Raw genomic sequence first — 24,803 nt, forward strand, 5'->3', positions numbered from 1 at the left:
ACTGTTTGCACATGCCTATTTAAACTGTTAGGTTTCAATGAATTTCTAAATGAACAGAGGTTGACACAACTTCTGTGAACTGTGAAAATAAATATTACACGTTTCTGCAAAATATGGACAATTGAAGTTGAAAAGAAGTTGGCTTTTACAGCAATAGAACACAAAACATACTTCCAATTCAACTATGAAGGAAATGTGGAACTATTTCCTAAATCTGAATATTATTAAAAGTGTATTGGGAGATCTCAAATGCAATATATGTGAAGGTACCCAAAAATATTTCTGATCTAGAAAACTTCTGCAAGGCAAGGTGGAGAAAATTACAAAGAAAAAATGATCAGATTCTTAGATGGTTACAGAAAATACTTGAAAAATATTAACTTGGCCATAATTACAAAAATAAAAATACCAAATACTGATTGGAAAGCATCCTAACTTCTCTACCTACCATATTTTTCTTATTTTGAATTTCTAAACTAGAACATATATTTTATATTCTTAGAAATTATCTTGTTTTGTACCTTGAGATTATATCGTTATGTCCAATGAACAATCCATTGAAACACATATTTTAATCAAAACAACTGAATCTTTTCAACAACCAAAACAGCCACAAGTGTTGTTTTTATTGTATTCATATTTTTTGCAATTTTGTGTGTTATTTATAATTTATCAGATTGTAAACTGCTCAAAATGTGTGGTTTATGATCACCTCAAACTTCAAAATTACTAATATTTAACAGAATACTGCTTTTATATCAAAACTGAAGTACTGTGCTGCCCTCTTGTGACTAGAATTGTTGGCTACAGTTATATTACATTTTGAAATTAATTATGTTAAAACTAAGAATAAAAATGTTATTACTGTATAGAATATTTTATAGCATTTATAAGCCAAATCAAAGCAACTGTAATTAAAGCAGAAAAGGAACTTTGTGAGCCAAATTGACACAAAAGGAAGCAAAAGAATTTGCTCACAGGATTAAGAGAGAGACAAGAGACATTGTCTTCATTCTCATTTGTCCTTAATATTCTCTAGATATATGGGACTGTTTATATTCATGATTTCCAGGAAGGTAAGTCATAAAATACGTCAATAATATCAAAGCAATATTAAAGGGTAAGAATAGCAGCAAAGAACAATTATATAAATATATATCATTTAGAAGTACTGAGACAACCATGAGGCTTGGATCTTTTCTTCCTGTAATTTGTTACTCTTTCTTTCTTATATTAAATGGGGAACAGAGGCTAATGAAGATGATGCTTTTCACTGTTGTCATTGAGGCTTGCTAAATAAGCACTGGCAATAAGGTCAAGCAGCAGCCAAGAGCAGAACGTAGCAGGCCACTATAGCACTCAATTATGCCCAATAATGCTTAGTTACCATTAGCCCTAGGAATCTTCTTTAACCTTTGGCAATAGCAATACAAGCACATTAGCCAAATCATCTATATATCTCTTATAGATGTAGAATGTTTTTTCTTTTGAGCATTCTTCTGGAAAAAAACAACTATCTGCCAATCTACTGAATTAAATCTAATGCCACTCTAATGAATATTATCTGGTAAGGGACCAATGGCAGCATAGGATTTCAGAGCTGAAGAATCTTCTTGGATGAGAAGCAAAACGTCTTCAAAGAAAAACCAGATAGTCCAGTTACCTCTTGAAAAAGCAATTTTGGGACATAGAGTTCCACCAATTGTTTTGCTGATCTCTTTTTATGCTACTTTAGGCACTGATTGGGGTGAACATGGAAGTGTCCTTCCCGAGAAGCCACATTCTATACCAGTGATGTGCTAACCTTTTTGTCATAGTTTGGCAAGTGTGCATGAACGCACGTGCACCCATAATGCAATAGATGCGTGATCCCCATGCCCCACCCTCCATGCATGCATGTGACCCCCCACATGCACACAACCCCTCCCCCCATATGTCCCAGGCCCACACCTATGCTGGTGCATCTCCCGCATGCGCCCCAACCACCACGCATGTATGGCAGAGATCCGAAAACCAGCTGCCTGGCGGGAGACGCGCACACAGGCACAATGGACCAGAAATGGGGCAATGACTCGCGTGCCCGCAGAGGGTTCTGCGTGCCACCTGTGCCACCATCATGGTTCTATAGTCAGTCTGTTGTATACCCAGACATATATACATATGATTTTACATTCTTTGCAACACTGAGTTACTGATTACATATGATATGGTGCACACTGTTTTCACATAGCATGAAGAAAAGCTCTGTTTGGAATATGATTGCCATATGGTATTTTTCTTTTCAGTATTGCCGCAAAAGAAGCTTTGGAAAGCCATTTTGCAGAACAAAGCAAACCTTCATCTCAGGAGATCATGAGAATGGCAGAGGGGCTCAATTTGGAAAAGGAAGTGGTGAGAGTTTGGTTCTGCAATCGAAGACAAAGAGAAAAGAGAGTAAAGACAAGTTTACACCAGAACACATTTAATTCCATTATTAAGGACCATCAAGAGTGCTAGAATTCTTTCCACAGACAAATAGATTTCTTAGCTTTGTTTGAAAAACTTCTTGCCTCCTTTCACCGACAAAGAAAATAGCATACCTTTATAAATGTATTTAATAATGAAACGTTTATGTATTTCTTTAAGTGCCTTTACTTAAAAGAAGACATTAAAACTGTATTCTTCAAAAATGATTGAGAAGAACACTTCACACTTCCCTGCTATTCTTTAAGATGTTTTTTTTTTCAGGATTCTACACCAGCCATAAAAAGAAATTTAGCTATTTAAAAGTCATATCAACCTTAAATTATGCTTATGCAACTTCTAGGTCATTCTTCAAAAGGGTCTATTGCTCAGGAAGACCTATCATATTAGTGCAGAAAGGCAAGATATTCAGAAAGCTCAAAAAATGCATTTTTTCCCTGTTATGAAGACTGCTTGGTCACTTTATTGCCTACATTTTTAGTTTTTGTAAGAAGTATTTCTTGGTGCTGGAAAGGAAAACATAATATTTGTTAAAAATATCAAATATACCAATAAATTAAGTCAATAATATGTTCTCTAGATTTAATTAAATCAAGTTTTAAAAATTGTATATTTATTTTTAAATGGGAAGCATTATGCCAAGTTCCATTTGGAATTTGAAGATCCAGTTGGTAGCCTGGTACTATCTATCTCATTCACAAAATGGCTATCACTAAACAATAAAACTCCTGATCCCCAACTTCAAATCAGATACAAAAAAAAAAATGATTATGGTATCTATATACTGTAGTTGTATAATCCAATACTTAATTGGCATCATTTATAGTTAAGATGAATTAGTATAGTACATTACAATATAAAGTATTTCTCTCTCTTACAAGGGCTGGAAAAATTGCAGAAGTTCCTAAAGCAGGAAGATATGAGAAAACAAACAAACAAACAAACAAACAAATTGAAAAGTTGCCAAGTTAAATTCTGCCTCATATTGGGTGCATTTTTCCTGTATGCTTCTTCTATTAGATGTTCCCTTTAATCTGCAATTATAGAATAATTAATTTTTAAACATAATTTTCAATATTTCAGCTGAGGTAGTATTTTTAAGATATTTTTCACCAGATGAATTATTTCTCCTCATTACTAAGTTTATTCTATACAAATTATTATAGATGTTTTGCAAGCAAAAAAAAGAAAACAAAGATTTTTTAAATTGCAATTCTTTTTCAAAAACTGATGTTATTAATTTAACTAAGTATCTGAATATAGGGAAGATGAGAAGATTAACAGAATATTTTTTTTAAAAAAAACAGTCATATCTAGCATTTACATGCTGACTAACACAATTGTGCTCATGCCTGGACAGAAGTTCCATTAAATTAAATGGAGCTTACTTTTAGCTACTAGTATATAAAAAATTTCTGTCTAAGTAACCAATTCATAAATGATTTCAGATCCATATTAGGCAGTAATATAAATTAAATCTATCAAATTAAATTGGCAATTAATAAAGACTTTTTCATTTTTACACAATGAAAGCTTACACAACCTAACCATAGTGGGATATACTGCACTAAATATTGTAGCTATTAAATCAAATTTAATAATATTTAAGTAATTTGACACGATGTATAATTTTAAAATTGAATGCTACATTCTCATTGCTGTTGACATTCTATTTTCATCTAATTATTGGTAAAATAAAATAGCTTCAATAATTATTTTGTTATATCATTCATTGATTTCTACTTTGCACTTACAAGATCAGTGTCAAGTCTGCATTGCAGTTTGAAAAAAATACAAAATACTCTTACAACCTGCTCTTCTATTGCTACACATTTCAAGTGTCCTATAACACATATGTGTTATTTAAACGTATTAGGTGCAAATTCAAATAAATTCATTAACTTCAGTTAAGCCTGTGTACAACATTCAAGTGTAAAAATGGATACAGAGCATATTATATTGGACAATAAAGGATATTTTGAAAAGTAACATTTGTTTAATGAAAAATTATGCATGGTATTTATGTACAAATGATATTGCAGGAAAAAGATTATCTTTTTCAGGTGTTATGTCCTCCATACCAATAATGGAGTTCACATAATTTCAGTGCTAACATAAGTTAATGGCTTACATTACTTTTCTCACATTTCAAAACTTAATTAAAAGAAACCAAACATTATATACAGAAAGGCACAGACTCTTCTTCAAGTCAGCTATATTACAGTACAGTGGAAATTATTCAAATTATCCTTTCCAACATTTTGCTAACAGAAAATTATTTTAGACCACAGCCCTGTTTCCTGAAGTTCCAATAATTGGGTATCAATACTATTCCAGAATCTATAATGGAAACATATGTATCATTTTAACATTAAATTGAACTAGAATAAGTTGTTAAAAAGTATTTAATGAAAAATTCCATAAATGTTTACTGAAATTTTTATAATCATTCTGCTGAAGATGACAACTGTCTCTTCCAACTCATTAAAAATAAGCTGCATTTTAAATCATGTTATTTGTTAAGAAGTGTTTACAATTAAAGCAGAGCTGAAATGCTTTCGGAAAGGCTGCTTCTAATAATTTACAAAATGTAGAAATCTAAGATGAATGGAATAGTTACCAAGCTAAATACTTTTTGTCCGAAACTAAACCGAAGAAATCAAAATTTAAATCATATGTAATAAATGGCCTGTTAACAAAATATCCCAATTTAATAAAAGATATACAAATTCTTCATGACATATTTTGTTCTGCTCTCTCTCTCTCAAGTTTAGTTCTTCCAGCTCTCTGTAGAAATTACCATTACCAATAATGGCTTAGGCAAGATTTGCGATGAAATCTGGTTTTTTATTGAAACCTGTACTGGAGGTTTGTGCATATGCCAATGTTGGAGCAGTTGTATAGGTCAGGCTTCATATTAGCATAAAGCTAATCTACTCCTAAAGCTTTAAGTTGCCGCTCAATCTCTTCATCTGAAATTGTAGCATTTTTTGATGTAGATGCAGACGGCATGCCTATCGCAGCTGAAGGAGCCTTTGCCATCTAATGAAAGAAAAATAATATGAAAAGTTTAATTTATGTAACTAAAATAACTCATCAACTGCAAGCATACATCCAAAAAACTGCTATTACAAAGTAAATTAAAATAGGGAGAGGGAGGACACTTCTTCATACCTTTCCAGATATTTCAATTCCAATTTCATCAAGAACTTGGTTAACAATATCCTGGCTTTCTTGTTCTTCATCAGAATCATTGAAGATATCATCTAGGGTATCGTTGACTTGAAAGAGAAGTCAAAGCAAAGACTTAGCATAGTAACTAGAGAACCTCAGCATAACTTCTCACTCTTGTCACATAATTTTTAAAACTAATATTGGGAATATGCTAACTGTTTCAGCTATTCCCATTTCACCCTCTTGAATGGGCAGGGAAAATGTTCATTTCAATGTGCTTTCCCAGAATGTTATCATTCTTTTCCAAGATGTTTATGAATATAGCAACTTCAATCAAAACTAGTTTAAAATGTATGAAATCAATTATATCACAAGCCTAAAGTAGAACTAAGAAAAAGGTTTAGCATAATATGAAAAAACAGCTTACTCATTTCTTCTGTCATTTCCATTTTCATATTTTCTTTCTGGAAATTCTGCATAGTTTGCAGTGTCTTCTGTGGATCCATCTTTTTATTGACAGCCAGCATTGTCTACCAGAATAGAGAGAAGGTCATTTCATATTCAAACATATTGTAGTCTAATATTATATAGGGATCACACCACCATTGCAATTGTATATGTTTAAAAGAAGAAAATTCATTATCTTGTTTGTAATCCAAGTTTCATCGTCATAAAGAGTTGTTAGAAGTAAGCTATCTGCAAACCAGATTTCAATAATAACTATTTCTAATTTTGATTTGGCTTGGTCAAACAATAAATTAGAATTACAGAATCACAATTTGGAGTAGGCAACTTAGAGCCATAAAGTTCAATATTTACTCAGTAGATAAATTCAGATTAAAATACAACTAACAAATGTCCATTTAAGCCTCTTACTCAGAAAAGGAGAACTTGCTTTCTCCTTAAGGAATTGACCTTACTGCTCTTATTGGCAGGAGGTTTTCCGAGCATCCATCTGGAATCTGCTGCCCTGAATTGAGGACCATCATTCCATATCCTTCTAATAGGATGTTTGAGAACAGGTCATGGCCTTTTTCCTTGTGACATCACTTCAGGCATATGAGAATGTTAGCATATTCTCATACACTTATCATTTTTCATGGCAAAACAATACATTTCCTTCCTTTTCATTTTTTTTAAACATGATTTTGTTTCCCAGACTCTGAACATCTGTATTGGCCTGATCAAGTTTGTCATTTTTAAAGTACTTGGCACAGTAATCAGGGTGCTCTAATCAATGCTACAGCCTAATATTACCTGACCACAAATACTGGATTCATCAACCCTTCTTTGTGTATTCTTTCTGGAACAGAGAATTTCACTTTGATTGCAAACATTGTATTTAATTTTAATTACGGTTATTAAAATAAGCCAGCTTCAAACAATAGTTGATGGTAGGCTTATTTCAAGTATATATAAGAGTAAACATTGTTCAGGAGCTGGGAAATGGCAGGTTTAAGGATGGTTTATGTAATCCCAGCCCAGAGTTAACAATTATACATTAACAGATACATTGTGGCATAAGTGAAACATTTACATAATATTTTTAATATAATATAAAGGTCTTACAAAATAATGGAACAGCAAAAAAACAGAAAAGTTTTATATTTCTTTAATTAGTTGCCAGCCGAAAAAAAGTCTTAAAGTTATTAGGCAATTGTTTTCTGTGCCACTTACCGTATTTTTCGCTCCATAAGACACATACTTCCACATTCTCAAAAGTGGGTGGAAATGTCTGGGCATCCTATGGAGCGAATATGGACAGCAGCGGCGAATGACAGCAGTGATCCCTGCCACCTGGAACAGCTGATCGGCGGTATTCTGGGGAGGCCAATCAACCGCTGATCAACTGCCTCCCCGTGGAGGCAACAGACACGGAAGAGGCAGGATGTGTGCTGCAAGGACAATAGCCAGATAAATATCGCATGGACGCTGGGAGGCAAAGGCAGATTTTTTTTCTTGTTTTTTTCCTCTAAACTTAGATGCGTCTTATGGTCAGGAGCATCTTATGGAGCAAAAAATACAGTAATTCTAATCGACCAAAATGCTCTAGAGCAAGTTTTCAACTGCTGTGCCATGGCACATTTGTGTGGCATGAAAGGTCAGATGGCATGCTGTATTAGCAAGCCAAAATAAATGACAGGAAGTGATGTGCTGTTGTGTAGCTGAACAACCAGAGTCCCACTTCCATTACATCACAGTGGTAAATTGCTTCCATTTATCCTTCTATGTCCCAGCAACCTGTGATGTCACAGGACCTCTGGTCCTGACTATTACAAGTATGCGCTGAGATGAAAAAGATTAAAAAACACGCAGTAAATTTTCAGACAGGGGTTTTTCCTAACTACATGACTCCCAGTACTTGGGTTAGTTAGGACCAATTGCCTACCTTTGCTGTTGTTGACACTGCTCCTGCCATCTTCATCTGGGAATTCATCAGTTTTGTCTGAGTCGACATGGATGTAACTTTTGAACTAACAGCATAGGTTCGAGTTTTCTGTTTTCTCAACTGCACAAGCTGTTTTGCTAGAACTTTACAGGCTTCCTTGTTTCCTGTTTTAGCCATTTTCTTTATTTCCAATTCCTATTTATTGAAAACAAAGCTGATTTTAATCTTTATTTGCATTTGTATTTGATGAATTATCATTATAATTATTATAATAAATAGACAGACACATAACTACCGTATTTCCCTGAAAATAAGACAGGGTGTTATTTTCTTTTGACCCCCAAAATATTGCCTTGGCCTTATTATCATGGGGGAAGGGCTTATTGTTTTGGGGTTGCAGGGTGGCTACTCTCTTACAAGGAGGCTCCCGAAGAGCCTGGCACAGCCTCAGGGGCGAACGGCTATGTTACGCCCTCGCAGCAATGCAACATAGCAGCCATGAAGTGACCGTGCTTGCGAGTAGCTGCCCGACAACCCCCCCCTCTCAAGCTGGGCAGAGCATCACTCACCAACCCAGTGGTATCTCAAAGGTGCCAAGCCATGGGGGAACAGTAGCTTATGTGGCTTGGCGCCTTTGGGATATCGCTGGGTCAATGAGTGACGCTCTGCTCGGCTGAAGGAGGGATTGCGCGAGCACCTGTTCTGTCCCCTGCCAACACGCCTCCCAGCCTCACCCCACCTGGGCCATCTCTCCCTCCAGGGCCAGGGCACTACCACTGCCATCCCAGCACCGAGGATGGCTTCTTCCAAACCCCGGAAGTCTGCTGCCGAGTCTTCTGGCAGCCGGGGCAGAGAGTCTTCCGGCAGCTGGCCCACAACCATAGAGTACACTCCCAGAGCACTGCCCCAGCTTCCAGAACACTCGGCAGCAGATGACCAGGGTTTGGAAGCCACAGAAGAAGATATCCTCAGTTCTGGGATGGCAGCGGCAGTGGCACCCTGGCCCTGCAGGGAGAACTAGCCCAGGATGTGGTGACGCTGGGAGGCACATGAGCAGGAAGCGGAACAGATGCTCGTGCAATCCCCCTCTCCGGCCAGGCAGAGTGCCACTCATCAACTTAGTGGTATCCCGAAAGTACCAAGCCATGTGAGCGCCTCCCCGCTGCTTCCACGGCTTGCTGCCTTCGGGATGCCTCTAGGTTGGTGAGTAGTACTCTGCCTGGCCAGAGGGGAGTGTTATCCAAGGGGTTTCTTTTGGGGGGTGGACTATACACCCCCAAAATCTGGCATTGCCTTATTTTCAGAACATGTCATATATTTGGGGAAAAACAGTTAATTTGTACTTGAAAACTCCAGAATAGAAAAATATCATTTTACAAATTGGTCTCTTACTCTGAAAAAGTAAGAGTAAACTTTTTTTGATACGCTTACCAGTTGCTTTTCTTGTCTCTCCAAAGCTAGTCGATCTCTTCCTATAGCCCTCTGTGTACCTCTTAATTCCTTATTTTGTTCTTTAATTATATCTAAAACCAAAACATTTACAGTTAATTCATAGACATTAAAAACATGAATAAGACATTGATTTTCTGACAGTGAGAAAGTATTCTTAGCTGGGTTGCTCTTCTTACTAATTACAGAATGTCAATTATTTTTCTTAGATTTCCAGAAAGAAAAGAGACTAACTTCTTATCCAAGTTCTATTTGCTCTGAAATTCACCACAAATATAAATCTGCCCATTCGTTCTACATTTTTTAAAATCTTAATTTGCTGTAATTTAATCCTTACCAATCTTCTAAAGCTTCAAATAGTCCTCTACTCTTTCTGATACAATGACAGAAAACTCAGTTGTGTGTAGTCATCATTATGAAAACTTCATCTGATGAACTATCTTTCCTCCTCTCTCCCAGATAAATAGGAGAAGTAACCCAAACAGGTTCTACATGGTAGATACATCGTAATTCATGGTGTCCAATATTCATATTTATTAATCACAGCAAATAATAACTTTATTGGTGACATGGGATGGAACAGAGAAAAAAGGGAAAGCAAAAAAAATACAGCATTCAATTTTTCAAAACTCCAGGACACATCAACCAATCTCACCCGCCACTCCCTAATCGGTACTCAGTAACATAAACTATCTTAAAGACTAAATAACTGCTGAAATAGCACTGCTGTGACTAGTTTGTGAAATAGCATTAGGGTCAGACGGAATTGGGTGGCAGGGGGAGGGGTATTCAATAGAATGAGGGTCAACATTAAAAAAATCTATTGACTATTCCATGCCTCATGTACTGTATTTTGCAGAATATAAGACACACCAGAGTATAAGACGCACCAAGATTTTGAAGAGGCAAATTAAAAAAAGTAGGTATAGATAGAGGGATAGAGAGGGAGAGAAAGAAAGAGAAATACAGTAGGTTGGTAGGTAGAGAGAGTAGTTAGTTAGTTAGTTAGGTAGGTAGTTTGATAAAGGGATAAACAGAGAAAGAGAAATAGAGATAGAGAAATACAGTAGGTAGGTAGGGAGAGAGAGAAATAGAGATAGAGAAATACAGTAGGTAGGTAGGGAGAGAGAGTGTGTAGGTAGAGGGTTAGAAAGAGAAATAGAAAGAGAGAGAGAAATACAGTAGATAGGTAGGGAGAGAGTAGGTAGGTGGGTAGGTAGGTAGATGGAGGGAGGGAGGGAGAGAGAGAGAGAGAGGGAGGGAGGGAGGGAGGGAGAGAGAGAGAGAGAGAGAGAGAGAGAGAGAGAGAGAGAGAGAGAGATACATAAGGTAGGAAGGGAGAGAGAGAGTAGGTAGGTAGGTAGATATTTCCAGGTGTATTTATCCATGTGCTGTAGAAGGAAATCACTGACAAACCTTAAGACTTTGTTCCTGCTGGCACAGAACTTGATCAATGTAATTCTCATCAGTTAAAGAGCTTTCCAAAAGGGGGGAAAAAGTTTTTGCACTCTGTAAACCTCCGAAAAACAGCCTGTTTTTCATGAAAACGGGCTTGTTTTTTTTCAAATAAAAGGCATGAATAGCCTTGGAGGGGAGGGCTTGCGAGGTGCTCCTGTGGGGGGTCAAAAAAGAGCAAAAATGGCCTATTTTTCACCAAAACACAATAATTTTCAGTACATTCAACTGAATAAAAAAGCCAATTAATTAGAAGAAAACTTAAAGTGATTTTTCTAATACAGTAAAGTTGTGTGTATGTGTGTAGTGTAGTATATCGGTTTAGGTTTGAAGTTGTGAACAGCAACTAGCATGCATGTCCTGTTTTATGTCTTTAGATTCAAAATTTATAAGAATGTTTTACAAGATAAAATTTAAATTGGTAGAACTAATTTTCATACAACAAACCTTAATCAGAATAAGACATCTGCCCATAAAACAGGCAAGCACAACCTCTCTTGCATTAAGATTGGTGAAATTTAAAAAATATCTTTGGCATACGCTCATATAAATATAGACATTCTTTAAAATAAAGTGAACATTAAAATTAATTTTAAAATTATATACATATCATTTTATATTCAAATCAGGAGGATTCCACTAAATCTATCTATGTCAGGATACTTTAAAAATGATATATTGAATTGAATTGAATACTTTATTTGACTTAGTCTTATTAGACATTAATTTGTCTCCAATGCAGAAACTCTCGTGTAAGTGTAAAATAACAGAATTATGATAATACCAATAAGGGCAAATAAGATAATAATAAGGATAAGTAATAATACTATAGCTATTATCACAGGGAGAAATACACATGGACATAAGACAGCGGAGCTGAGAAGTAGGTGTTCAGCAAAGTGATGGCCCTAGGGAAAAACTGTCCCCATGTCTAGTTGTTTTGGCTTGCATTGCCCTGTATCACCACCCTGTGGGCAGGAGTTGACAGTTATGTCCAGGATGTAAGGGGCCAGCAAATATCTTCTCAGCCCTCTTTATATATAATGCAATTCAATCAACTATTCTTTTGTTGTGGAAGTACAACTTAATTACATATACAAATAGTAATGCTAATGAAATATTAGCTACTATCTACATTTGTCTTAATTGGCTAATATCTGTAAACAAGTATTTTTTTCACTAGAATTATCAAACTATGTTGCAATAGATTAAAAAAAATATTTAGATAAGAATAGTATTTCAGCAACTTCAGAATTATATATACAGTCCATCTTCCTTTCCATAAGATTGGGGCAAGGACGTTCTCATATTTTACAGTTTTTATATATTGTAAATGAGGGAACAACATATATGCATCCATCTCTCTGCATCTGGCATCTTAAAAAAAGAGCAAATGTAATACATTCTATAATTTGTTGTTGTAGCATGCCTATTGGCTATATTATAACCATTTCAGGAACCAGCTTTTAGGAAAGGTTATCTCTTAAAGCTGCATTCTCCAAACTGCATTCTCCAAACTAGTACTTTTCAGAAGTGATGAACTGCAGTCTTGAAAATGCATACCTACTGCGGCTGCTAACGAAGAGCTCAGTGACAAAATACTTTCTACTCTCCAGGTCCCACCTTAGTTGTTAATGATATTGTGCCTACTCCTGGCTGTTCTGTGAAATCCTGAGTGGTTGAAACTCCTAAATTTGATCTCTTCTCTTGCTGAAACAGCTCTGTGAGCAAAAGCAATACAATGGGTGGTGTAGGTAAGCTAACAAAGGCTGTATAAGTAACACATTATTTTTTTCCAATTATTTTTTGCTGGAGTGTATGAAGACTGTTTTTTTTAATCCACTCAAACATAACGAAATGCTGGAAAGAAATATTGTACAGGGGCTTAGAATTCTGTCAGTCAGAAGGCTAAATCTTTAAAACTAAATCTAAATTGCACCAAATTTAATGACAAAATAAAAATCAAATTAAAAAAAACCTTTCCCAATGCAATTCAAATGGAGAGGACAATAGACAGTGGCTTGGAATGCTGCTAACTGCTTTGTTCTTAAGCAACCTACCTCTATTCTTAAATTTGCCTCTATGTGACTTGTAAGAAAAACTGATATTAAGGGATTGGAAGTCATTCTCTATTTTTTTTTTTTTTTACAATTGATTATTGGAAATAAATTACATGAAGGGGACTGGGGCTGCTAATCTATCTCTTCATCAGCATAATAATACCATTATGGATAATTTTGATAATTTCAATTTCAATTTTAATGGATTTGTATGCCGCCCAATTCCGGAGGACTCCGGGCGGCTTACATTAAAACAGTTTAAAAAAGAAAATATTAAAAAATTTAAAATATAAGACAGAACGAATTTTTAAAATAGGACACAACATGCACTCGTTCTTAATGAGGCTGAAGGTCAATCAAGATCAGCAGCCCCAGGCCTGCCGGAACAGCCAGGTCTTAACAGACTTTAGGAAGGCCAAGAGAGTGGGGAGAGTCCTGATCTCAGGGGGTAGATCGTTCGAGAGGGCCGGGGCAGCTACAGAGAAGGCCCTCTCCTGAGGAGCTGCCAGACGACATTCTGCAGCCGATGGCACCCGGAGAAGGCCCACCCTGTGCGATCTTATTGGGCGCTGGGAGGTATATTGCAGGAGGCGGTCACGGAGATATCCAGGTCCTAGGCCATGTAGGGCTTTAAAGGTAATAAACAGCACCTTGAAGCGTGTTCGGAGACCAATAGGGAGCCAGTGCAGCTCACGAAGGATAGGTGTAACATGGGTGTATCTAGGTACACCCAATATCGCTCGCGCGGCTGCATTCTGGACCAATTGTAGTCTCCGAACACTTTTCAAGGGCAGCCCCATGCAGAGCACGTTACAGTAGTCGAGTCTTGAGGTGACAAGGGCGTGAGTGACCATTTGGAGTGCCTCCCGGTTCAGATAGGGACACAACTGGTGTACCAGGCAAACTTGGGCAAAGGCTCCTCTGGTCACAGCTGACAGATTGTGTTCTAGGGTCAGCTGCGGATCCAGGAGAACATCCAAGTTGCGAGCCCTCTTTGAGGGGTGTAAGATTTCAACCCCCAGGTTTAAAGGTGGAATATCTGGACTATTTTTGGGGGGCAACATCCAAAGCCACTCGGTCTTGTCAGGGTTGAGCACAAGCTTGTTCATTCCCATCCAGACCCTGGCAGCTTCCAGGCACTGGCACATTACTTCCACCCTTCACTGAGTTGGCACGGGGCAGACAAATACAACTGGGTATCGTCCGTGTACTGATGATGAAATCAATCTTCTCACGCGCCTTGTGCCTCCTGGCCTCCTCCCTCATGGGAGCCATAGAGGGGCACTGGGCAGCCATGGGCCTTGCGAGGGGCTACCCAGGACTGGGACCCTGCCCCACGTCTCCCCCCAATGTGCTTTCTGACTGGCCCTGAGGAATGTCCAATCCCTCCCTCCTCACAACAAGCAGGAGGGCTAGGCCAATCACCCCCAGCCTGGGCCTTGCGAAGGAAGCGCTGGTGAAAAAAAGGCCTGCGCACATGGCGGCAGCCAAAATGCTCACCAGAACTCCAAATAGCTGATGCGACTGAATCAGGGGCCGAAACGAAATGCTCAGCAATCCAGGAGGCTCCACGGCACAAGGCTCGCACCCCCCGAAGCTTAAACTGCATTGGGTGCTCGAACAGAGCGTGCAGAAGCTGCCTGGATGCAAGCGGCAGCTCCGCAACATGTGGGTGCCTCATGGCGCTATCCGAGCTTTCTGCCGGCCTCTGCCAAAAATGCAAGCTCCCCGCAACAGCTGCGCTGGAGCACCGCACCCCTGCTACCTGGGGATAGGCTTGGGACTCCAGGCCCACAGATGGGGGGTCAGAACGCCCCACAGCCCCCCCCCACCGCCGGAGGCAGAAAAGACTGACCCCTGGGCCACAGCAACAAATAAATTTTCAGTAAATTTAAATCAATTTAAAGTCCAATTAAACCGAGTATAGTAAGCCAATTGAATCAAACAACAAATATCACTAACTCTCGACTCACAAAACTCAATCAGTGCTTGGACCAAGAGACTGAGAGGAAACTGGGCTAGAAAGCCAGGGAAGGAGAATTTAAGAAGTTTTACTCTCAGTCTTGGACCAATCAGGCTTTGAGAATACCCACACGTGACCACTCCCTCTCTTCCACTGGAAAACAGGCGTCCACGCAACCCCCCTCTCCAGCCGGGCAGATCTCCATACACTGACCTAGGGGGTATTCCTAATGTGCAAAGCCGCGAGAGCTGGGGGGGTGGGCAGAGCACCACGTGGCTTGGCGCCTTAGGGATACCCCCTAGATCAGTGAATGGCGCTCTGTCCGGCTAGAGAGGGGATTTGCTGGGCAGCTGCTCATGAGCGTGGTCACTTCATGGCTGTTTCATCTCTGAGGCTGTGCCCGGCTCTTCGGGAGCCCGCTTGCAAGGGAGCAGCTGCCCAGCAACCCTAAAACAATAAGCCCTCCCCCTATAATAAGCCCAAGGACATATTTCGTGGGGCAAAAGAAAATAAGACCCTGTCTTATTTTCCGTGAAACATGGCATATGGCTTGAGCCAGGATATTCAATCCCAAGAGAGATTGTGGAAAAATTGAAGAAGAGGTATTTTTCTCAGAATAGGCAATTCAATCAAACTACTAAGATGGAAAAAACGCTCAAAGAAATTCTGCCTTAATTAACTCACTATAATTGAGATTGGCCATTCCTCCTGTAGTTTTCAAGATTTTGCATTTACTCCTATGGTTCTCTATTTAGGTAAATAAAGATTACTGAAACAGTGACTCAGTCACAGATTTTCTTCTAGTTTAATGGAATCTATGTCATTATTGCTTCTTTAGTTATTGTCAATTACTTGGGATTTGGTATTGTATTTTCCCACTAACCAATATGAATAGGAAACACCTGAAGTTTCCTTTCTTAACAGAATGTATAATGGTGAGGGAGATACACAAAGGTGGACCTGGGGTGTATCCCCATTCTTATGGTATTCTGTGGAGTAATGAAAATCTGAGCTTTTGATGATTAAAATGTATTATAAGAGTTCCATGGTTTTCATTATAATAAGCTTTATTCTGTGCTTGATTTTGTACTTTGCTTAGAGCTTCTAAAGTGAGACAGCTGATAAATCTTAAAAATAAACAAAAATACTTAGGTTTTTATATACGCCAATATATTAACTACATACTAAATACAGAAATACAACTTTCTTCCTATTTTGTTTGCAAATTAATGAATTATATGGATTAATTTATGATGCTATTATAGTAATTTTAGTATGTAAATAAATGCAGTTACTTCTAAACTGTTTTCTGAAATTAATTATTAACCTAATATTAATGACCAATTTTATTAGGATATGTTTATTTAAAGATGCTATTGGAAACACATTCCACTGTGAATTATAGGCGGTATTTTATTAACTATAAACATAGAGAAGGTAACAATAGTGGCAATGATTTATTTTTAAACAAAGGGTTGTTGTTTTTTTAAAGAAAAACTCTAGTGTTATCACTTGTTACACTTTGGCTGAAAACACAAACTGTATCTTCTTTGACTAAAAGAAAATCAAGCGACAGTCTGGGAGATTAAAAGCAGCTTCTAAAGAAAATGAAGTTTTTAAATTATACAGCTGCCAGTCAATGATTACATTTATCTATTTCTGTGTAAAAATAGTTTGTGGGGGTTTCTTTTTATCCCTAAGGCCATTTCAAAGTAGCACACAATAAATCCAAAATAATTCATTTGCAGCTGTTCAGGAGACAGACAATTTCTTCCCCTTCTACGGAGAAAAGGCCAGTCTATTTCTATTAAAAATCCCATTTCTTTTGAAAATGAAATATTTCCAAAGTAAGTTCCATCTTGGTTTCACAATCTAAGGAAACGCACAATCAATAATGATAGGAAGTGTCCCTGCTTCCCCCAAGCTAGATTGTAAAAAATGAACAAAGTATGATTTGTAGTCACAGATTTATTTTAAATCTTATATTAATCCTCTTTGAAATATGATTTTCCACCCCAGTAACATTTCTAAAATAGCACAAAATAAAATTATTTCAATAATAATGTGTAAATATATATTTATTTTTTTTATTTTTTGTTCTCTATATACAATTATAGGTATACATTCACATAGTTAGCATTCTTTTTTTACATTCATGGTTCTTATACATTTGTCATTCCATTTACAGAATTATAATATTCCATTTGGGTTGCTTTGTTTACCATCCCTTGCCTGTTTTGACACCACCTTCTTTTCCCTTTCTTTTCTCCCTCCCTCCCTTCTCTACTTACTTCCTCCTTTCTCTTCCTTCTTCCCTTACCTCTCCCCTCCTCCTCTCTTCCTCTTTCCCTTCCTACCCTCTGTCCTTCTCTCTTTCTCTCCTTCTCCCTTCCATCTTCCTCTCCTCCTCTCTATCTTCCTTCCCTTCTCTTCCTCTCATCTTCTGTCCTCTCTTCCGTTCTCTCCCTCCCTACCTTCTCTACTTTCTGTAAATAGGTATTTCTAGCTTGCAATGATTGGAATATAGTTTTAGGAGTGATGGCATCCATCTTTCTCTCCAAGAAACTTATTTTCCAAGGCACAGTAACTTCATTTATTCAATTTAGCATGGCCTCCTAACCCCGAAGATTCTGGATCTTACAAAATCCATAAAAAGAAGTAAAATAATTAAAACAATTAAAAGACATATAAAAAGGTGGCCTGTCATAAAACAATTATAACAAAGAGGTAAGAGTTTTAAAAGCAACATATTCAAGAATGAAAACAAACATGCCCAAACATAACATCAATCAGCTGAAAATCTGCAGTTCAATTTAATTTATATTAGTCAAGATTAAACTAGTATTACCATGTTAACTTTTGTTTGTGCAAACTATAAAATCAATTTTAAACTCCTACTGAAAACTGAGTAGGTTTAGGTTAGGAAATGATGCTGATGGTTGGGTCTTAAATGAGATTTTTAGGGGAAGCTTTGGATTCATTAGAACAAAAATAGCCTGTTTTTGACATGAACTTAAATCTGACACAAAGTTTTTTGTTATTCTATTAAAAGAGAGAAATATCAAATCAAAATTTTACTGTATTTTTCGGAGTATAAGATGCTACAGAGCAGTGACGTGCGGTGAGGTTCATGGCCGGTGAGGCAAGCGGGCAAAAGCCGCCCTATGTCTGCGGCTTCAGTGGGGGGGGGAGAAAGAAGAGGAAACCTGCAGCTAGGCAGTCCGCTCATACACGCGGCCCCCAGTCACACACTTCCTCTTTGCAAAAGGCGAAGGCGAAGCAAAAGTGGGCAAAGCAGAGCCAGGCCCGAAGGCGGTTTGAGAGGGTTAAAGAGAAATCGAGGAGCCGGAGAGGAGTGGGGCGCAGTGCTTCTTACCCGGTTTGGAGAGGCATGGACAGGGGGGTAGGGGACTCCTGGCTTGGTCCTCCTCCCTCAGCGGCCTCTGGGTCACGGCGGAAGGATGGTCGGAGATACTCGGGCGAGCAAGCCGCGCACAGCGCTCTGAGAAGCAGCGGCACCCCCACTGCCTTCCAGCCTCCTTCCATCTATCTCCTCCCAACTCATGCGGCGAAAAGAGGGTTTAAAGGGACCGGCGGGCGGTGAAAGAGAAAGCCGTCATGTGACGACGAGCCCGTTTGCCGCTCCCGCGTGCCTCCTTGGCTGCAAAAGCGGAGAGGTCCTCTGGGCGTGTGCAGAGTGCTGCCTTCATTAAACCCAAGTCGGGCCAAGTTTCCTTTTTTTTTTAACCTTGAGGCGGTTTAACAGGATGGAGAGGCTGCACTGAATCGTGAGGGCGCACACACACCGCTGTCTTTAAAGTATATGCTGCCGCGCTGGCCATATAGCGGGATGTGTCCTGCTCTATGGCGAAAAGCCGCACCAGCACTTTAAAGTGCATGCCGCTGCACCGGACATACAACCGGACATGCTCTATGGCGGGGCACGGCGGCATGCACTTTAAAGTGCTGGTGCGGCTTTTTGCCATAGAGCAGGTTTTTTTAAAAAAAAATAAAGTGCCTGCCGCGCGCCAGCAGAGGCGGGTAAAACAGACACACACACACACAAATTAATTACAATAATACAAATTACAATTACTTACAAATTACAATAATTTTGAATTTCTCCCTCCAACTGTGTCACAGAGGATTTCAATTCTCCTCTTGTCTGCCATGATGAAAATGTAAAAAATGTAAAAAGAAAAAGGCAAAAGCTGCTGGTCAGGCTGGGTTAGCTGCTGCCAGAGTCCCCAATGGATGACTCTGCTTAACTGTTTAAAAAAAGCCTCTAAAAAAGGTGCCCTCTGCAGGAGGAGGCGAGAAAACCATGTGCCTCCTTTGCATAAGGAATTTTTCGCCTTTTAACCCTTGCTTAACTCTGCTCAAGTGATCATAAAGATAGTCTAAAGGAGGCACGTGGTTCTCTCACCTCCTCCTGCAGTTAAGCACTAAGCAGAGTCATCCACTGGGACTCTGGCAGCAACTACCTCAGCCTTTTTCCTTTTAATTTTTTTTTCTTTTCAGGATGACAGTGGTGAGGCCCTGCCTCCCCTGACTGCACGTCCCTGCTACGGAGTATAAGATGAAACTTAGTTTTTGAGAAGGAAAATAAAAAAAAAATCTGCCTCTGCCTACCATCTGGCTAGCGTCCTTAACAAACAGCCTGGTCAGCTTCAGCACATTAGCCTGATTCAGCATGAGCAAATGATTGGCGGGTGGTCTCCCAGAATACCCCCAATCAGCTGTTCTCAGAGGTGAACTTTAGCAATAGGTTTGCTGCTTGTGAGCATGTGCAGCAGTTCCAGGTTGCCATTTTGGCCTCTGTGTCTTGCTTTTTCAGCTTCCAAATACTCCGTTTGAGACACTATCAAGGCTGGGGGATTACAAAGCATATCGCCGCCTGAAAACGTGATGTGCAAAGGACAAAAATGGGGTGTGTGAAAGTGGCAATCGGTGGCAATATGCTCTGGTGATACTTGGAGCCTTGAACGGGTCTCAAATGGAGTGTTCAGAGGCTGAAAACGCAAGGTACAGAGGCCAAAAACGAAGCCACGGAGGGGGCGATGGTCTGTGGCAATCCCTGCAGGCTGGAACAGGTCTAACATGCGATGTGTGGAGGCCGAAGGGTGGGGTTGGCGGGTGTGCATTCAGTGTATAAGATGCACCCAAATGTTCAGCCTCTTTTAGGGACGGGGAAGTGTGTCTTATACTCTGAAAAATATGGTATATTAATATAGTAAAGAAACCATTATAAACAACTCAGAGTGGTCAGACAAAATTAATTAGAAACCATATACCAAACATATACATACACCACATATATAGCTTTCTTTTACTTAATCTGAGGCAATGGAGAAAAAGGAGGCCTCTTCTGGTCCTATTGGATCTCTCAGCAGCTTTTGATACCAAAACTATGAGGTACAGGAGTTGGAGGCACTATTTATCAGTGGACGGGGTAACAAAGTGAGAGGTTAGGCTCTTGCCTTCCCCTCCCCTACCATGGATGTCACAATAAATGGTCTTACTTCGTCTATTATTCAACTAGTGGGAAGTTCAGGGAATAGTATCATCAGAATACTTCAGTTAGCTATCTAGTATGATATCCAACAGGATGCATATCAGTAGTGAGAAAAATAAGGTCCTGAACTCACTCAGGAAAAAAAAACATGCACATGTACAGGATATATAGAACCTAGCTCACCAATGCCTGGGAGAGGATCTAGGTGCCTTGATGGACTACCACTTTAGCATGAGTCAGCAGTGTGCTGTAGCTGCTAAAAAGTCAACACAGTTCTAAACTGCATCAACAGAAGGATAGTATTAAGATCACTGGAAGTGATAGTACTACTCTATAACGCACTAGTGAAACCACATCTGGACATTGCACCCAGAAAAAAATGCTGAGGTCCTGGAAAGACAGCAGAGAAGAGCACTGAAGACAATAAGAGGTCCACAGGCTAAATTATATGATGAACAGTTAAGAGAACTAGGTATGTTTAGTGTAACAAAGAGAAAGTTAGGGGAGATATGATAGAGGACTTCCAATACTTGAAGGACTATCATGGCCAAGAGAGGGTCAATTTATTCTCCAGAGCATCTGAGGGAAGGACAAGAAGCAATGTGTAAAAACTAGTCAGAGGGATATCAAAACTAAGGAGGAATTTCTTGACAGACAGAACAAATAATCAAAGGATCAGCTTTCCTCCCAGAATTGTGGGTGCTCCATCACTGGAGATTTTCAATAATAGACTGGACAACCATTTGACCAGGATGTTATAAGGTCGGCTGCCTTGAAAAGAGAGTTTGACTATAAGACCTCTGAAGCCCCTTCCAGTCCCATGAGTCTATGTTCTGCTCTACGTACAATTAAGACCAATTCTAAAATTGGTCTTAAAAATATGTCTTAAGCTGAATGGCCTATAAATAAAACACATAAGACAAACAAAAATGTTATACAATTATAGTACCTTATGAACCAAGTCACAACACACATCATGTTCCACTAATGATCTGGCCATAAGGGCTGGGGTAAGAAAGGGCTGGGAGGAAAGCTGTTTTATAGGCAGGGACTGTAATAAACAGGGTATCTGTCCTGGGTCTACATAGATGAAACTCTTTTATCCAAGACACTCAGAGCATATTTTCCTTGACAGATCTGATGGGAAGGAAAGTGGTCTTGCAAATAATATATTTGCAAGTGAAAAAAAGCAACAACCAAAAATAAAGACTCCTGCCTTGGGCAGGGTATTGGACTAGAAAACCTCCAAGGTCCATTATAGCCCTATAATTCTGTGACACAGAATTTTATATTACCATCTTTGGATGGAGAGATTCTGTTGACATCATATCTCAACTCCTGAAGAACAGACTGAATAAGGAATTAAGAAGTTACAATTTGTCATTGTATGTTGAGACCTGTCAACCCCAGCATTATTTCTATATAGACAAGCAATGCGAGGAAGAAAATGATTTGTGATTTAGAGGTCATTCTGGACATATGACATGCTTGACCAGGAAGTATGACTTAGAGACTTTTGCACAATTTTCATTGATACATTTTATGACTTTACATGCCACAGGAGGATGAACTATAGCTTTTATCTTCATTATCACGCAACCATACAACCCAGTACACTTTATATGGCTACCTTTAAAGTCTTAATGGAAATTGTAATCTCTCAACAATGCAATGGTCTATATAATTCCTGACTTAAACCCTGTACCTTACTTTTCCCTACTTTTTGTTACTGATATGGTTTGGAGGAGAAAGAGGTGGTTTTTTTTGTAATTCAGAGTGAAATTCAGCAGGTTTTGATAAGTTCTGGAGAACTGGAAGCGGAAATTTTGAGTAGTTCGGAGAACCAGCAGTTCTGTGAACCATTGATACTATCTGTACTGAATTCATGAGAGCAAGAATATTAATGGCATATAAAAACAATATGAAAAACACTGCCTCCCCTCCTTTCCTTTTTTACAATCAATACCTTTCAGAAGCCACATGAGTTTATCAATGATAGTTTGGATTTGTGTATCAGCGTCTCTTCCAGTAGAGTTAAATGTACAAGTTGAAAGGTTATCCTTGACAAGAATTCATTGTAAAGTGGATGCTACTTTTTCACAACAATCTATTTTCAAATTAAATCAATATGAAAATTGTAAAAATTAGAAAACTTAGGTTTAAATATCCATGGCATGTAAAAAATATTCAGCATTCAGTAAAGACATTCCAAAGCTCCATCGCTATTGTAATTTAAGTCTCAGTTCACAATAACAATAAGATAGCAGCTTTTGTTCCAGTCATAATAAATTTCCCTTTTGCCCAGATATAAATTATCTGCTTCAAAGCAGATCAAAACACTTCCCTGCAGTTATCTATTCTCTAAAAGAGGGGGAAAAAAACTTATTTAAAATGCAGTGGCTTCTGCCTTTTGATCGTTGTTGTTTGAGCTGTGATAACTATAAATAGCTTGTCAATGTGTGTGTGCCTGTGTGCTCTCTTCATATACAAATATATGGAAGAAAATGAAGATATATATTTTTATTTTGCAATACATATATAGCAATGCTAATGGAAAAAAAGGTTTTTTTTTTCAAACTATTTGTTTCCTAACACTGGTGTGTCCTGGAAAGTTCCAAAGTAAGGGTTTTTGGTTTGTTAATTTTTAAAAAAACCCTGCATGAGACACTATTTTCAAGATTAAAAAATCCTATGTAGACTATTTCTACCAATACTTTCAATTTGCTGTAAAAAGTAAGTCTAAGTATCTTACATCCTCTAAAATAATCCCTTTTTCCACATTTGAGCAGTTTAGTTCCCTATAAAGTTTACTTAAAAGTACATACAATATTTATCTGAAATACATCTATCTACCGAGATACAGCTTCCTCAAATTCCTTTAAATTTAAATTAGTTTATGTAATGTTTTTCAATCTAAATGTATGGCTCAATTTCATTTGTTCAACAGAGATTATACACTTACAAAACAATTCCGGAAATTAAATAGCCTAGTAGGTTTGCTTCTACTAATTCTACAAACCATTTCAACATAGCTTTATAATAAGAGCTTTAATAACGCATATGAACACCCAAAACCACCTATATATTTAAAGCTAGTACAAGTCAAACTGAAAGCGAGAAATATTTAGACCAAAGGGCAAGGGACCCAACCCAGAAAGTAGCATGACTACTAATTAACACCAAGAATATTTTGGCAATCACGGAGCAGAGGGTGAAGGGGCAGGGTGGACAGTCATTGAGGGAGGGGGAACTAATACATAATTTCGCCAAGAATCGTGCAGGTAATAATAATAAAAATGGGAGTTTCGAGATCAAACTCGTTAAAAAACAGCTGAATTCCCCCAAAGCTCTCAGGAAACCCTGGAGACAAGATACGATGAGCCTCTGACATCAGAAGTGGGCTACACAACCGAAGGGAGCTATAGGAAGGAGTATATCTTTTGAGAAATTAAGGGAACCTCTGTTGCAAAAGGCGCGGCAACCCCACCAATCACAACAACAACAACAACATAATCACAACATAAATAAATAAAAGCAGGTTTCGACCTCACTCACCGTCCACTGTCTTTTTCTTGAAAAGTGAAGCCATGGCGGCGTCCTCAACACCGAAACCAGTCGAGACGCCGGCCTCTTTCCTGTAGTTCTCAGGTGACCAGGAAGCTGCTTCAGCGCAGAGACGGAACGAGGAAAAACCCGCCTCCCTTACTTCTGAAAACGCCAAGGCCGTGCCAGCTGGGAGCCAGCGAACGGCAGCACTGGAGGTGGAGCTGGAGTCGGGCTAGGCTGGGAGGCGTTTCTGCCGCCGCGTTCGCCCCTCGCCTGCCTTTCCCAGGGCTGCGGCTTCAGCTGCGCGCAGTTTTTGGCGTGCTAAGAGCGCGCTGAGCGTCAGCTGGCTGCTGCCGGGGCTGCTGTTGGTCCTTTTAAGCGCTAACCCGCTTCTTGTACGAGCACAGCATATTTTGGAAGGCTGCGGCGGCTCCCAAAGCACCCTCCCTCATCCCTTTAACTTCATTCTCCGTCCTGAACAGGAAATATTGCCGAAAAGCACATTCGCCTGACATATGTATTTATTTTACAAAGAAAGGAATGTAACAACCTGTAAAATCAGGCTTCTTTATAATTCCTTGTAGCAATAGCTTAAAGATAGGGGGTGGGGTGGGGACATAAACCTTTAAAATGGATAAAATAGCAGCTGATAGATGACGGGTTCAAGAAACAACATTTCCAGATCTATGTTTACCAGAATTCATAAGTTATCCTGTACAAAACTCTTTTCTTTTTTAATGTAATGTAGCTACCTCCGACTACCTAATTGTACAATAGCTTCCCCCCCCC

General features: G+C 38.8%; 2 protein-coding genes across 3 annotated transcripts in view; one reads left to right on the top strand and one right to left on the bottom strand.

Moving 5' to 3' along the window:
- The window catches only part of POU1F1 (POU class 1 homeobox 1), a 21,064-nt gene extending 16,448 nt beyond the window's left edge, over positions 1–4,616 (top strand). For both annotated transcript variants that reach the window (XM_032220060.1, XM_032220061.1), the window contains one exon: positions 2,286–4,616. In XM_032220060.1, coding sequence (XP_032075951.1) covers positions 2,286–2,496 — 211 coding nt within the window. In that variant the 3' untranslated portion in view covers positions 2,497–4,616. The remainder of the gene's footprint in view (positions 1–2,285) is intronic.
- On the bottom strand, positions 4,438–24,220 carry CHMP2B (charged multivesicular body protein 2B). The gene is made up of 6 exons (XM_032220063.1): positions 24,024–24,220; positions 9,458–9,549; positions 8,027–8,221; positions 6,065–6,167; positions 5,638–5,744; positions 4,438–5,505 (listed from the first exon to the last, which is right to left on the bottom strand). The coding sequence occupies exons 1-6, from the start codon at positions 24,055–24,057 to the stop codon at positions 5,392–5,394; spliced, it is 645 nt and encodes a 214-aa protein (XP_032075954.1). The 5' UTR covers positions 24,058–24,220; the 3' UTR covers positions 4,438–5,391.
- Positions 24,221–24,803: the final 583 nt, after the last annotated feature.

This window comes from Thamnophis elegans, chromosome 6, assembly GCF_009769535.1.
Source record: "Thamnophis elegans isolate rThaEle1 chromosome 6, rThaEle1.pri, whole genome shotgun sequence".
Classification (NCBI taxonomy): domain Eukaryota; kingdom Metazoa; phylum Chordata; class Lepidosauria; order Squamata; family Colubridae; genus Thamnophis; species Thamnophis elegans.

Coding starts and splice junctions, on each gene's coding strand:
- CHMP2B (XM_032220063.1), bottom strand. CDS start 24,057: ATGGCTTCACTTTTCAAGAAAAAGACAGTGGACG. Junction 9,550..24,023: donor CAAGAAAAAGACAGTGGACG/GTGAGTGAGGTC, acceptor TTTTGGTTTTAG/ATATAATTAAAGAACAAAAT. Junction 6,168..8,026: donor CAGTGTCAACAACAGCAAAG/GTAGGCAATTGG, acceptor CTATTCTGGTAG/ACAATGCTGGCTGTCAATAA.